Source organism: Fringilla coelebs, assembly GCF_963513975.1.
Source record: "Fringilla coelebs genome assembly, chromosome: 1".
Classification (NCBI taxonomy): domain Eukaryota; kingdom Metazoa; phylum Chordata; class Aves; order Passeriformes; family Fringillidae; genus Fringilla; species Fringilla coelebs.
Genome location: NC_140028.1, coordinates 9018475 through 9033395, shown reverse-complemented (window position 1 = coordinate 9033395; position 14921 = coordinate 9018475). Strand labels below are relative to the sequence as shown.

The following is a 14921-nucleotide window of genomic DNA, read 5'->3' as shown; positions in this document are numbered from 1 at the left end:
TTTCAAAGAAAAGCATTTTCTCAAGGGAACTGAAAAAAAAATATGTATTTTGTAAAAAATGTGTTTTCAACAGCTTGTTTCCTGTGATTTTGTGGCAGTGCTGCAGAAGCCAGTTGGTTTACAAAAGCTAGCAGATGAGATCCTTTCTTTGCAAGACACTGTTCTTCTGAAAGATATTCTGGGAGTTGAGAGATTCCTCAAAACTGCAAAGGCCTCTGGATTATCCAGCTCAGTGTGACAAACAAAAATTCTCACCCCCTGCAATGGGAAGTGAAAATTTGGGCAGGGGAGGAGTGGTGGCCCTTGCTAACATGATGCAGCAGTCTTCCTGCACAGCATTTTTCAAGGAAGAGGAAAGGGCTGCAAACCTGAATGAGCTCAGCTGCTGGCTTTCTTCTTTTCTCAAAATGTTTTTGGCGATGCTGCTCCTGGACCTTCAGTGCCAGCCCCGACCCCAGAATGCCCTGGAAGCATAGAGTGATGCAAGATTTTAGACATTTCTTACTCAGAACAAAAGGGATTAATGATGAGAGGATGCAGGTCTGTGGGTGGAGGTGGAGATGACTGCATGGAGTCTTTGTGCCTTTCCTGCTGCTCCACTCCTGGGACAGGAGGTTGACATGATCCTCTCAAGGACCACAGGCCACACCAAATCATTAAAGGTCTTCAACAGGCTTCTTGAATGTCTACTGCCTTTCCAAGCTGGTGGTGTCTGTCCAGCCTGCTGTATTACTTTCCATTTCCACTGAAACTCTGCTTGCATAGTACAAGGGCTGTGCTAGACCATGCTTTGGATCTGAGAGTGCAGGACTTGTCATCCTCTGTGAAATTCTTTCCATGTCTAGATCTAGAGGGAAAATATCCTAAAATCTGTAATTGGGGCAGTTTCTGTTGCTATTCAGCCCAGCTCAGTCACATTTTGTCTCATTCTTATCTGAGGACATTGCAGAAAAAGGAAATAAAGGGCTGGGTAAGATGGATCAAATTCTAATTATTACAATAGTGGACTCCAATTCCTTTGAAAATATGTTTTGTGGGGGTTATGCTAATACCAGTAAATTACCACATGCCAGTGTACAGTCTCATGAACTGCCTTGTGGTTTCCCAGATTGTTCACTTGCTGGTTTAACTTTGTCCTGTGCCAACTAGCACTGTCAGGCAATGCCCACAGAGCGATTTGAGGAGTATTGGGGAGTTATGTTATTCCCAATAGGCTCTGGGCAAAGTTGGGCAGAAGCAAGTTCCATTTACTGATACAGACCCACTCAAGAATCTGGAGTACTTCTTAAAAAGGGATTTGGTTCCACTGGTGATTTTTTTTAACTTCACCTTCTTTTTGCAAATGCAGAGAGCTGGGCTGTGTCTAACAGAGGAGGGGAAGGTACTTACTGCAGGAAGAGCAAAGAAGGACACTCCAATGAGAGAGAAAGTGGCTGCAATCAGCCGTCCCTCCCATGTTTTAGGGGTTTTGTCACCATATCCGATCGTAGCCAGGGTGATCTGTGGGCACAAGAACCAGGGTTTAACGTGAGAAAAACAAAGCCAACAGCTCTGTGTAAATGCCACCATGAAGGCTGTGCATGTAACTCAGCCCTGAGGGTGCTCATGCACAGCTTGGTGAAACTGGATCTTGAAGATGGATCAACCAATATCTTGGTGGCATCATAGTCCCCAGGCACTGCATGCAGAGTGGCTTTAGTCTCAAAGCAGCCGCCTTTTTCAGATGCATTTGTTGCAAGTGAGCTCCACGTAAATCTCCTGCCCGCCATTAGTACACAGTCAGGAATGAGATTTGCCACTTAACAGCTTGCAGAGCCTTAACAACCTGTCAGAACTGGCTCTACCTGAAGTCCTGGACTTTTTTAAAGCAAAGATATCTTTGTGAAAACATTCTCCTTTCTGGCACAATTGCTAATTTCCAGCTGTGTACGTTTTCTCACCACTGAGACTCCATCTAATTGTCCTGAATATAAAAGGACATGGAAACATCCAGGTGTTCTAAGCAACACTTGGTATCTTTTGAACAATAATGGGAGAAGGGGAGTATTTTATATTTATGAGTGAACTACATTGAATAAAAAATATGCTGCTGAATTTAAGTCAGCATGACACAGACTTCCTTAAATATCAGTAACAAAGCAACATGAATTCTGGAATGGCAGGAATATCTGTGATTGAATGAGTAGTGGTGCAAACCAATACTCTCTCTTAATCAGAAGAGACAAGAACAGATGTATCAAAAATCCCTCTTGTTCAGTATCCTACCACCAGTGGCATTCCCTGATCTTTGGGGAATGCGTGTAAGACATGAAAATTTTTATGAAAATTTAACAGAAATACTTTACAGAAATATTTTTTTACTTCCTCCATCTGAACCCAGAGGCATCTTCAATCACTGGCTCCATAAGAACTAAACCTGCTATGCATGTATTCCTCAACTGCCCAAACATTTGGTGCCTTTTGGCAGCCCAACAGACCCATCCACTGGGCAGCTCTGGCTCTGCCATTTTCTGAGGAACACAGCTCTCACTGCAGGACACTGCTGGCATGAGAGCTCTGTCTCCCATAGTGCAGTTACACCTAAAGAGATGCTCCTCTAAAAGAGGTTTCCCAGGCACCAGGACCACAGATTGATTTCTGAAGGAAATTAAGCACATAAGGGCCTTTTTCTGAAAATCAACAGGGTTGTAGGTTCTGTTAATTGGTTGTAGGGGCACCCCTACTCTGGTAATGTTCCTGCGTAATGTGCCTTTCACCCAAATATAGCAGCACTTGCACTGTAATCCCTAAAACTTTATGTCTTCTTGGAGATGAAGTTTTTAAGAAGGGTATAAGGTATTTTTGGAGTTACTTACAAGCCCCCACCACAGAGCATCTGCATAGGTTTCAAACTCCTCTTTCATCTCCACCCCATTAGCATCTTTTTCAGGAACATCTTTTTCAACCAGATAAACAAGAAATGAGGATAAGATGAGCGTCAGGAACCCAATGTACCAAGCAGTGATGAGCTCCTGCAAAAGAAACAGATGAACACAGAGGGGCTGAAAAGAGCCTCAGTATCCAGAGTGGCAGAGTAAACATCAGGAGGAGAGAGAAACACAGAGGGTAACAGCAGAGCTGTCACTGCTGGCTTTGCTCACATCCATGACCAGCCCAGCTCAGCACTTAGTGGCAAATAAAGAGATTTACAAGAATTTGTCCTTACACAGAATCTGTCTTAGGAGCAGCCTGGAAGAATCTGCAGTTGTGGCTCTGCATTAAACTAGATTAAGGCTTAGCTGCACCTGTGGCACAGGGGGCTGCAGGGCTGTGACCCTGACCTTGACTTTTTCCTTTCCTTCTGCCCCTGGGCTTGGTCAGTCTTGGCAAAAAAATCAACAGCTCTGCCCTCTTCCTACCTCCAGAGAGCGAAGGCTCCAGGGTGCACTTCCATCTCTTCAGCCATAACAAAGCTGATGCCATCATGAATGATGGTTTCAAAATGAATTTATGCAATAAGAACAGACCTTGAAAATATTCAGTGTGCAAACAAGCCCCAAACTTTGCTGTTTTAGGGAGAATGACTAAAGTGGAGTGTCTCACAGAGATGGAGCATACAGCCACCCAAGTTAAAATCCCAGAAGGCCAGCAATATCTGAAACAAGGCAGAGACTTTTTTTTAAGGTCTTCAGAGGTCAAAAAATCAATATTCCAATTCATTTTTATCATTCATATTAGTCATTCATCCAATTCAATTCACTGTCTTGAGACAAAAAAAAGAGAAAAAAGTTGTAGCTGATAACTTTGTAATTGAATTTTGAAACAAGTGAAGAACTTTCTTTGCTAATTTCTGGTGTGCAATCACAAAAGGAAAATGCTAGCAAAATTATTTCGTCATTGTCTCCAGTAAAGCAAAGTTCTCACAACCCACTCTAATCTCCCCAGCCAGCTGAGGTCTAAAAGTGCATGGTGGGGAACCAAACAAGTAATATTTGAATGAAATCCCATACAATGAAGCCTTTAAGAATTTCTAAACAATGTTTTTGTTACATAGACTTCTATCATGATCTGTTTCCTGAGAAAGATTTTTGACATAAGTGTTTATCTGCCACCTGTCTTGCAGCAAGTTTATATGAGGAAGAAGCAGAAGTTTGTAAGAAATGAAGCACGGTGGGTATCCCCATTAGTCCCTATACAGAAGCTAAGTCTAAATATGCTATGCCAGCTGGCATTTTAACTTTGAAAACCCCTTAAGATGTCAGGGATGTCATTCATGGGTAAGAAAAAGCAGTAAGTAGTGGAGTATATGTCATTTTTCTACATCCTGTGCAGATGAGAAATCTCATCTAGAGGATTTTTAAGCAGATAGTTTTTAACTTGTAATAATGTTTTGTAAAAATGCAAGAACACAAGTATCTGTCTGGTGCAAGGCAGGGTGTGTCTGCCTACAGCATCAAGTTAGACCAAGCAAAGATGACTTCAGGAATTTTTGCCTGTCTGGGTTCCCACTGTGTCCATCTCTGTATTGTCTGACCAAAGCTTCCAAGGAGAAATTTTACCAGCAGCTCCATTGGAAACTACATTTCTGTGCACATTTCTCAGGCTACTCAGCCTCTTTCCATCCCTTCAGAGGCCTGCTCCATGTGTTGATCAGACAAGTCTGAGAAGCCACTACGAACATGTTGCAACTTCCCAGGCTTTTTTGTAAAGGATTTCAGCATCCTTCACTACAAAAGGGATGTCCATGCTTCCATTCACAGTAAAGGCAAAGTTCTTGCTGTAATGTGTGGGAATGAACATGCTCTCACTTCCCAGCACCACTATTGAGCACAGAAAGGTAAAACAGGGGCAAAATGGTTCAGAGAATGGAAAAAGGGAATAAAGCTGAAAGAACAAAACTGTAAACAGAACTGCTAAACATAACCCCAAGGCACTGCTGTACATGTGCACCCCCTCTTTTTCCTTTTAACCTTCCTCCCCAAGCCCCATCTGAGCCCTGCAAGCTCCTCACTCACTTTGCTGTGTGCACAAATAGCTGATCCTAGAAGTTTCCAGGTGCCGCCGCGCCGGTCCATGCGCAGCATCCGGAGGATCTGAAGGAAGCGGAGGCTTCTGAGGGACGTTGCCAGAACATTGCCCTGGTTCCCAACAGCAACCACTGGCACTGAAGCAATCAGCACAAAGATATCTGCAAGGCAAAAAGAACAAAGCCTGCCAACAAAAGTGGCCCCATCACCCGCTTCTTAATCCCATCTGGCTGTGCTGCAGATTTCCCTAGGCGAGTTTCAGAGCTGCCTGAAAATGCCTTCTCTTGCCAATTAATCAGATATCTGCAGCTGCCACACATCAGTATCAGGCACAGAACCTCCTGGAAATCCTTGAGATCTATTTACAGATCAATGCACTGGACCTGAGACACTGAGCTCACTTAGGGATGCATGGAAACAGTGTCCTAATGCTGACTGAAAATCAGCCTTAACTTCATCTGTACCACTGGAACACCACAGTGAACTGGTCAGCAGATGAGAAAATCAGTTTGATGGTACCATTTTATTCTTTTGGCTGAGTTTTCCCACTAAAATCTTGAAGTCAGTACTACTATTTTTTTGAAAGTGCTCACAGGACCAATTTGCTGAAAACTGAAGAGGTTTGAAATGTGAATAAATTCTTTTTGTTTCCTTTCTTTTCCTTGTTTCTTCCTGCTTTTTGATCCTATATAAACATACAAGAAGAAAGTAGTGCTAAACAGCTTCAAACATTCTCTGTGCACTCAGTCTTTAAATTGTCTTTATATTCTCTTTCCAGCCAAAAAAGTGCATTTCAGATTTATTCACTTCCAATCATTCTCAAAACAAACTTGTACCAGCAGCAACTGAGAGATTATTTTAATAAATCCAGGATATCTTCTGTTTTTTACCCAGATATCAATGAAGATTCATACTCGGAAGTGAGATTACACTGTTACTGAGAAGGAATGAGACAGAATCAATCCCCCTTGCTCACATCTGCTGCCTTCACAAACCTACTAGAAGTATCAGCAGTAGCACCCAAAGGAGCATTACTAAATTGAGGATAGCACAGATGCACAAAGCAAATTTGTCACAATTTATCTACCATTTAGATCGATGAGATAAACAAAAGGAGGAAGAGAAAAGAGAGGCTTGCATTCATGCAGCACCATGGCTCTGAGTGTTGTATACTGTACAAATAAAGAAAAAAACCCAGTACTTGGCCTGAAGAAAATTGAAACAAGTGAAGGTATCCCAAAATCAGTGAATGAATGGGAATGACCAGTGTTCAGGGCAGAGTGAGCTCCTGAATGTTGGCTGGTTGGTTTGTGGATATAATGAGTAGTTACAGGAGGGTATTCAAACATGAATAATGAGTAATTGTGTGGATAATTATAGGCAGTGCCTTCCAAGCCTGAAAGACAACATGGGTGAAATCACAAAGATACTTGTTCGCAAATACAGACCAACAATAGAATTGTAAAACAAAACACAAATATGAAAGGGAGCTGGGGAAGATGGTATAGAGTTGTGTGGGAACTCGGTGCACTTCTCCTGAGGGCCAGAGCTACCGAGAGAACCCTTGGGGAGCTCGGGAGCCTTGGGATGTTGCAAAAAGTACCTGGTGGCTCAACTTTGACCCTGCAAGAGATGTTCCACCTATATGTGGGGATATAAGAATCACTGGCGTGTAAAAGATATAGAAATAGAACATTTATAAGCTAAAGCATAGTTTTTAAGATTTGGTACAGGGGGGTTGGAAAAAACAAGATGGAGGGAGTTAGGGCCTGACACATGGTTCTTCCTCCTTCTTCTTGTCTTCCATTTTCCGGGTGACGTAGGTATTTTTGATAGGTTTATAGTAAAAGTACACTTAGTAATAAAAATTATAAGTATTGGAGACAAAAGATAAATATAGTTTACGTAGACTTTGTTATAAAAAGATGTGACCGCCCTGTGGGCAGTCAGAGTGCCTTTGGCTGCCTTGCTGGTCAGACCCCAGCTGGGCATAAAGAAAATTTTGTAGATAAGAAATAATAAACAACCTTGAAGACCGAACCTGAGAGTCTAGCCTTGTCTTTTGGAGCCCGAAAAGCGAGCCCATCTCACCCTTGTCTGGGCAGAGACAAATAACAGCCCGAGCCCGGACAGAGTTGGGCTTGAAACTGAAGGCAGAGAGGGTCTTCCTGAGGATACGGTTAAGAAAAGTGCAATGGGGCTCAGGACAAGGAAACTGTATTTGAAGAGTAGAAGGATTAATTATTTTTCTCACTAACTAGGTAGCCAAGTGTCTCTTAATTACAAGTTATTTCTGGCTACTTCAAATAATTACTTCAAGCAGGACACAGGTCCTGGCATAAAGGGCAGATCTGATTTCAGTGCTCTTTGCACTGCCAACCACCAGTTTTTTGACATCCCCCAAACTGGTTTAAAAGGAAAAGGGACATTAATGAGGCAAACAGTAGTAGAGAGTATGTGCCTACCCAGCATGCACAAAGGCTTCCTGGCAAATTTGAGTCTCCCCCTCCATCCTTTGTAGCGACAGCAACAGCCAGCAGCCCAGATTCTTAAGGCAAACTCTGCTCCAAAGATGAAAATGGCAAAAGTTTCCTGTATCAAGACACAAACAACATTGTTAGCCCCACAAGTTTTGCAGTTGTTCTGGACATAAGGATACAGCTGAAGGAAACAGAAGAGGTGCAAGTGTTAGGATATGTGCAAGAGAGAGGAAAAAAGTGGAGGAGAATCAAGACTGATGACAGGGCAAGGCAAAGTGGGGACAGAGTTTTCCAGCCTGCCAAGTACTATGTAGGAAGGACTTGCCCCTGCTGTTGGTTAAAAGTGAAGTGCTTACCCTGCCTTAATGGAAGGACAATTACTTCACAAAAAGACCTCCTGCTCCACACAAAATGAGCAAATGTAGGAAGGGGTGACTGCAGAGTCCCCAGGCACTCTGTACCCACCCCCAGGGTCATGCAGCCGTATCTGTCCAGACAGAGCAGGACACAGGACACTCATATGGCCATAAGTTTAAATATACAAGACAAATTAAAGGCATATATTGTTCCCTTAAATTTCTGGTGGATGAAAGAAGGGATTTTCCACCTTGCTCCAGAACCTTTCTAAGCATGGGGAGGGAATGGGGAGCAAAGAGCTTCTCTGAGGGGCTTAGCAGGGTGGGGTGCCAAGGGCAGCCTGGGGCACGTGGTTACTTTTCCTCTCTGTGAATTGCTGGCAAGAGGGAAAAGGGGACTTTTCCTCATGCTCATTGCCCACAGCTTCTGAAAGCTGCTGAGAGACACCTAAAAACAAGCACAGGAGAAGGAAGGATAAACTCAGGCTTTTTCAAATGTGAAAAGCAGTGTAACAGAGACCAAAAGCGAGTTTCCCATTCCCTGAGGGATGAAGGTATTTCATACAGGCACTTTTTGAGAAAGAACATGCAAGGGGAATTCACCTCTCATTCCTTTTGGCATTTAGCTCTTGCTCGAATCTATATGTCTCTGGAGGTACAAGGGGAAATGGAAACTGAGATCCTGGAACTAATTTTGGTGTGCAGTTTCTCTAGGGATACTTTAAACAAGGCCAGGTTAAGCGAGACATTGTGCCCTGTATTTTATGATAGCTCTGGGAGCAAAGGAAATTTATTTTGAGGGTCATTTTCATAAAATGTTGAATTTGCAATTTTATATTTAGTGAGGGTTTTTTCTACTTTTTAATTCTTCTGCTAAATGGGAGGCCTTGCTGAAATACCGTCTTGAGCATGAACTTCAGCATTTATAGAATGAGCAATCTGGAATGTATTTGCTGTGAATACATTTTCTCTCAAAGGCACTGCCTGCAGCAATTTCAGCTATGCTGCTATTGGACACAAGCATGACTCCAACTCTGATGACCTCCCTTGAAAGAAATACTAGGATTTACAGAATACTATAGAATGAATCAAAACTGTTGAAAGATTCCTCCAAAAAATAGTTTTCAAGTGTGCTTAGGTCTGGCATGGTCAATAGGAAATTTCCTGATAATCTGATGGAAGGACTGTGGACAAATGCTGAAATGCCATTATTTAAAAGCCTCAGGCTAGGGTCTTTCCTCTCATTTTCTTTTTGCTCAGGAATCTCACTTGCTTTTTACTCAGTTGATGTTGACAATGGACTGGGAACTCTGCAATATGTAAGTGCACAGTCACTGCTCCAGGAGCAGGAGCAGAATCCTCACTGCATGCACAGCTGGGAGCAAGTTTCCACCCTTGCTGATGGGGCTGATTTCAGTTCCAGGACCTTTGCAGGGTGATGCAGCAGCCACAGTTTACTCACCAGCAAGAGGAGCCAGTCTCCAGAAACCGTTTCATACTCCTTGAAAGTTGTCAGGACAGCTAAGATCAAACACCCCAAGACAATCAGAAACCTGAAATGAAATAAAAAGCACAGCATTTTTAACCCTCTCTGTGTTTGCACTGGAGATATTGCCCATAAAATCATGAGTAGAGACCTCCATGGGACGGCTGCTGCCTGTTGGTGAGAATGGGGGCAGTTCTGATGAAGATCAAAAGCTTTCAACCAGGTTGGAGCAGTGGGAAGTGGCAGTCATGGCAAGATCCAGAGTCAGAAAGTTCCTGGGACAGACATGCTTTAATCAACCCACATTCTTCAGGAATGAGATGGGTGATATTGCATTTTGGGAAGGGGCTGTGTGATATGCAGAGGATTGTGTTGCTCAGGAGGTCTGTTCCAAGCTGTGTACTGCCCAGAATGGCACTGCAGTTACTGACAATGGGTCTCCCTGGGAAACAGTAAATGCTTCACTACAAGGCAGCACTGGGACAAACCCTCCCTTGAAAACTGCATTGCATTTCTTTTTCTTTTTTCTTCTCTTTTTGTACTCATTTCTATGCAGATGAAAAGACAAAAAGGTTTGAAAGAGTAACAAGAGAGGATAAATTTCTGGTCTCCAGTAAACAAAGTGTGTGATAAATCATTGCCACTGTGTTATTTTCTGTCTATGAGGCTCCAGAACACAGAGATTTGACTAAAAATTTAACTCCCACTGCTGGCAAATCCAATTCAGTCTAATTGATCTGTTTTGCAAAATTATTCCCAGGTTCAAGCTATTCAAAATCTTTTACAGAAGTGATTACTATGAAGCAAAGGGGCAAGCTCATATTCTGGTACTTCATGTACCCAGATCATGGGCATTTTCCAAAACTTGATCCACAGGAACAGAGGGGCAGGTGGCTATGGAAATATTTTTAGTTTAATGAATAAATTAGAAGGATGTCTTTGTAAAAGCTCTGGATCCCCTGCTTTCATAGCTAGGGTGCATCAAAGAAATGATAGGCATTAGGTACTGAAATCACCCAGGGAAAAAAGCTTGTGAAGAATCAAGCTGTGTTTATGTGTACTACCTGCTTTGAATTTCAATCTGGTTCCTGTAGTGTGATTTCATCTCTTGCTGAGAAAAACTCCACTTTGTTTCACTGGGTGAAATGAGCAGAGACAGAGCGTGCAGAGGAGGCAGTGACAAGGGACTCAGTTCAGCTCACCAACAGGAAAACCTTGGGTTTTCATTTCCTTCATGTCTGAGAAAACCTAGGGCTAAAGAGGGGTAGTCTAAGAATGTGCAAATCATTTGCAGCTGGAGTGAAAGGACAGAGGTGAGCTCCAGATAGCTCCTGATGGTTTTTGGGGGGAATTTCCTCCAAGCAGAGTCCACTAGCACCCTACATGCAAGGAAAAGACAACAGTTAAACACTTCATAGCAAACCCTGAAGGATTATTTTGCTGTGGCTTCTGTTAAATTCACTGTTCTTATGCCAGGAAAATTTCAGATCAGCCATTTTGAGCAAGGTTAGAACAGAAGTAAATGTGTTTGCTAGTGCTAAATAATTTTGGATTTCTTTGGCAAGTTTCACCTTTTCCCACTCGCCAGCCCTGCTCTAGAGCATGGGTTATGTAGTTGGTAGGAAACAGATCAAAATGTGTCCTTTGCCATCTACCTACAACCACACTACTGCTTCTCAAGACATTTGGCAGTTCACTTAGCAATGTTGTGGTGCTCTGGCCATGCCCTTGAGCTTTGTCACACCATATCTTCTTGTCCCCTCCATGCAGTTATAAAGCCAGTGGCTCCCTGGCTTCCCAAGACCCATGATCCAGCTCTCCAGAACCTCCAGGAGCAAACAGGTGAAAACTAAGCAAAGACAACATGATGTCTCTGTTTAACTATAAGCCACCTGTGGTCTGCCACACTAGAGCCTTTAGGGTGGTACCATCACCAACACCCCATTTAAAGCCTTGAGCAGCTGCTGCTTGGTACTTTCCATTACAGACACTTCTTTATACTATGCAAAAATTCAGTCACCCATCAGCTCACAAGAATCATTTTGATGATTTAATGAAAGGTGAAGCACACTGAGAGCAGTCCAAGGAAATTACATCATCGCATTACATCATAGGTACTTAAACTCAAGGCATGAAATTAAGATGTCATTTAAAAAAACACCACTGTCAATTAAAGATGATGTACAGATTTTTGTCCAAAAGGAAGACAGAAGATAAGTTAGTAGTGAAATCATCTTTTTTTGCCTAAAAATGCCTGCGGTTTTACCACTAGAGGGTACCGGTGCTCCACAGAGCGAGGGGTTGCAGCTCCCTCCTGTAGGAACAGGCTCAAAACAGTTCAAAGATGCTCAGGTGGTCGCAGCCACGTATTTGGTACAAGGAAAGGGGTCTTACAGTGATGAAAGATTTTGGTCAATAAAAATCCCAGATGTTGACACCAAGGGACAGCTGTTCAGTGCTGTTGGGGGTGCTGCCTGCTCAATCCCTCCGCGTGGCACTGAGCACGCTGCAAGTCCCAGCTCCACCTGAGAGCCCACCCGTGAGGACAAGAGGTCATGCAGGACAAAACACCCACTAAAAGTAGGGTGAGAGAGTCACACTGAAGATCACAAGTTGTTGTGAATAATCTTGGGGGAAATCTGAGAAGGGATGGTGGCCTGAACCCCCCATGGCAGGAAGGGCATGAGAGCCCCTCAGAGGTGTCATTGCCGAGTGGGAGCTGCAGTTCCCAAACCCACGGAGCCCTCAGAGCCTCACCCTGGGCTCCTTCCTGCAGGACTCGGGGTATGAAGGGATGAAAAGCCTGTGTTAGTGCCCATAACCCATCTTGGAAGGGTCTGCTTTCCTCCTGCTGCACCACATCTGAAGGGTAAACACCAACTGCAAACACCCACAAGTTAATCAGCTCACATCTCAGCAGTCCTCCTCAGCCTCTGCAATAATTATCACTGCAGCTCAAAGCACGCCATCAGTTTTAATCTGCATTGATGCTGTGCAGCCCAGCCTCTTCTGGTCTGGATCTTGATGGTTTTGAAGCCTGCAAGTCTACCTGTATCCTCTTTCTATGGAAGATGTCACTCAGATTCCACCCTTCTTGCATCAGTCCCCCTTGCCCAGCAATGACAAGAAGGTTCATCTTCCCCTCGCTGCTGCTGCCCGTAATTTGGGCACACCTCTGCCTGTATGGTGGCCACGCAGACATAAAGACAGCTGGCAACAGGACAATGCCTGAGTCTGCCATGCCAAACTTCATTTTGTAGAGGCAGCAGTGTAGGCTGAGTGGTTGAGTCTGGCTCAAAAATTGTAACAGGAAAATCACAGGGTAAGAAACTACTGAAATCACAGAGGATGAGCAGGAGGAAGACTGACACTGAACTGGGGAATCAAGGGACAGAAGGAGAAAATCTGAAATTTACTTGCAGTTATAACAATTCATGGGATATAGAGCACTAAGGGTTGGAAGAAAGAAATAGGGTGAAAAATCAAGGTTTAAAATGAAAACTCAGTCCTATTAAGTTAAAGCTTCCTATTAAACTGTGTTTCAGCAGGTGGCAGTCCAGACTTCAAGAATGTATCTCACATATGCTAAATGAGGATCTGAATGTGCTCTCCAGCTTTTTAGAATCATCCTTGCCATTATTTTACATAATTTTTTACAGGTATTACATGGTTCCTATTTGCAGCATTATGCCTTAAAGACCTGATTAGTTTATTGTATACATAACTTCCAGACCACTAAATGGCAGTGTTTGCTTGTTACTGTCACAAATCACATATTATTCAGGTCAATATATTTTCTTAGTTTTAGAAATTACATATTTAATACTCATATTTTCTAACTGCACTATTTTGTTGTGTTAAAAAGAGTATTCAAAAGAAATTCTTTCCCAGAAAAGAAGAAGTAATTTACAACTATGCATGACAATGAATCTAATGTTTCTTGTATGAACATCACAGACTGTTTTGTTTGGTAAATTTTTACTTATTTTGCTATTTCCCATTCTTTGAGTTTTTCTTCTATATCTGTTTTCATTTGAAACCAAAAGAACACAGATCTAGCTGAGAACCTTTATGTGTTTTATATATACATCTGCTCATCACATTTCTATTCACCATCCCTTCCTTCAAAACTGTAGAAGCAGATCCTGTAGGAATTTGCCTGTAATCTATTCCAAAACAGTTTTCCTATGAAGTTCTTTTGGGCAGTAAGTCTGCCTTAGGCAGGCCAAGCTACATTTGCATTTGGTATCATTTTGACAAATTTTTGTGCTGTGGGACAAAATGTTAAGCCCCAGTAAGGTTTAGTTAATAGAGAGGAATGTGTGTTTCCAGTGTACAGCTCAGGTTGAGTTAAAGCAAATGGCTCAAGCTGGTCAGGAGTGCCTGGAGAGGATATTTCTTCTCTTTAACTGTAAGGACAGACTGGTGATGATCTCCTGTGGAGACGTTTGCTGTGTAAATCAGCTGAATGCCACCCCTTATGTTTACCCTTGATTTGGATATAATTATAAACACCACCTCTTCATAATGTTTATGTATTTTTGCTACTGAAATTAGCCAGCCAGCCACAGCATTTCTGGTTTGTCTGAAATCCCTTGCTGTAAATTTAGGCATCACATCTACATGTGGTCAGGGATCCTGGTTACAAAATTCTAACCCAGGCTTTGGGTAAGAAAGCCTCTAGCCTCTAACTGAACAGTTACTAGTAAGAAATCACCCCAGTCCAACAGTGCACAGATTTCTTTTTGCTCTCTCATCTTCAATACCACTACTTGCAAGACACTGGGGACTTTTCTGTTTCCAAATGTTCTTATGAATCTTAGATTTTTCGGCTTTGCTTCATTTGGTATTTTATTTTCTTCCCTTAAATCTTGTGCATTGGTTTCATTATGCTCTGCCACCTGGTAAATGCTAATGGAATTCTCTAAGACTGTGATATGTAAGGAAAATCTGACAGTGTTCTGCTAAATTTTTGGTTTAGGGTATCCAAAGCAATATGGTTCTAAACCATGATTCCCACACAGTTTCCCAAATTTCATATTGGAAAAACCTTATTTTCTTCAGCTATTGGCTTTTACCCATAAGGATTAAAAATGCATCTTTTCTCACATTTCTTTCAGTTGCTCTATATTCCTACCCACCATCTTTTTCTCTTCTTCAGAACTCCATTTTTCACAGAACATCTGCAGTATCTTGCACTGATCGCTTTATGGTTGCTAATGAGAAACTGGAGTCAGGGTTTTTAACACTAAAAAAAAATTACATTACCAAATATTTGAGAACAGCTCTTCAGAGAGAAGGGAATGCATGCCTGATTTTCACAGACTCTGGAATACTCACTGTTTAATATTTAGATTCTTGAATCTCTGAACTTCCAAGCAATAGGCCAGAGATCAGTACTGAGATAAGGGTGACAGAAAAAATCCAGACATTTTCTGAGGCTACAAAAGGGCTGGGGATGCCTGGAAAAGTGCTGAGAAACTAAGTGGAAGTCCTGGAAGTGAAGAGAAAAAGCAACAAGTCCTGCAGAAGGGATGCTCTGAGGTTCCTCTTTCCTTGCATCTGCAGATTTCCCTGAGCGCACACCACAGCT

The 14921-nt window shown here is 42.5% G+C and overlaps 1 protein-coding gene across 2 annotated transcripts in view; it reads right to left on the bottom strand.

Moving 5' to 3' along the window:
• The window catches only part of KCNQ3 (potassium voltage-gated channel subfamily Q member 3), a gene marked incomplete at both ends in the record, with an annotated part of 185187 nt that overhangs the window by 22427 nt on the left and 147839 nt on the right, over positions 1 to 14921 (bottom strand). For both annotated transcript variants that reach the window (XM_084213432.1, XM_084213433.1), the window contains 6 exons: positions 369 to 464; positions 1390 to 1500; positions 2856 to 3011; positions 4995 to 5167; positions 7472 to 7598; positions 9305 to 9395. In XM_084213432.1, coding sequence (XP_084069558.1) covers positions 369 to 464; positions 1390 to 1500; positions 2856 to 3011; positions 4995 to 5167; positions 7472 to 7598; positions 9305 to 9395 — 754 coding nt within the window. The remainder of the gene's footprint in view (positions 1 to 368; positions 465 to 1389; positions 1501 to 2855; positions 3012 to 4994; positions 5168 to 7471; positions 7599 to 9304; positions 9396 to 14921) is intronic.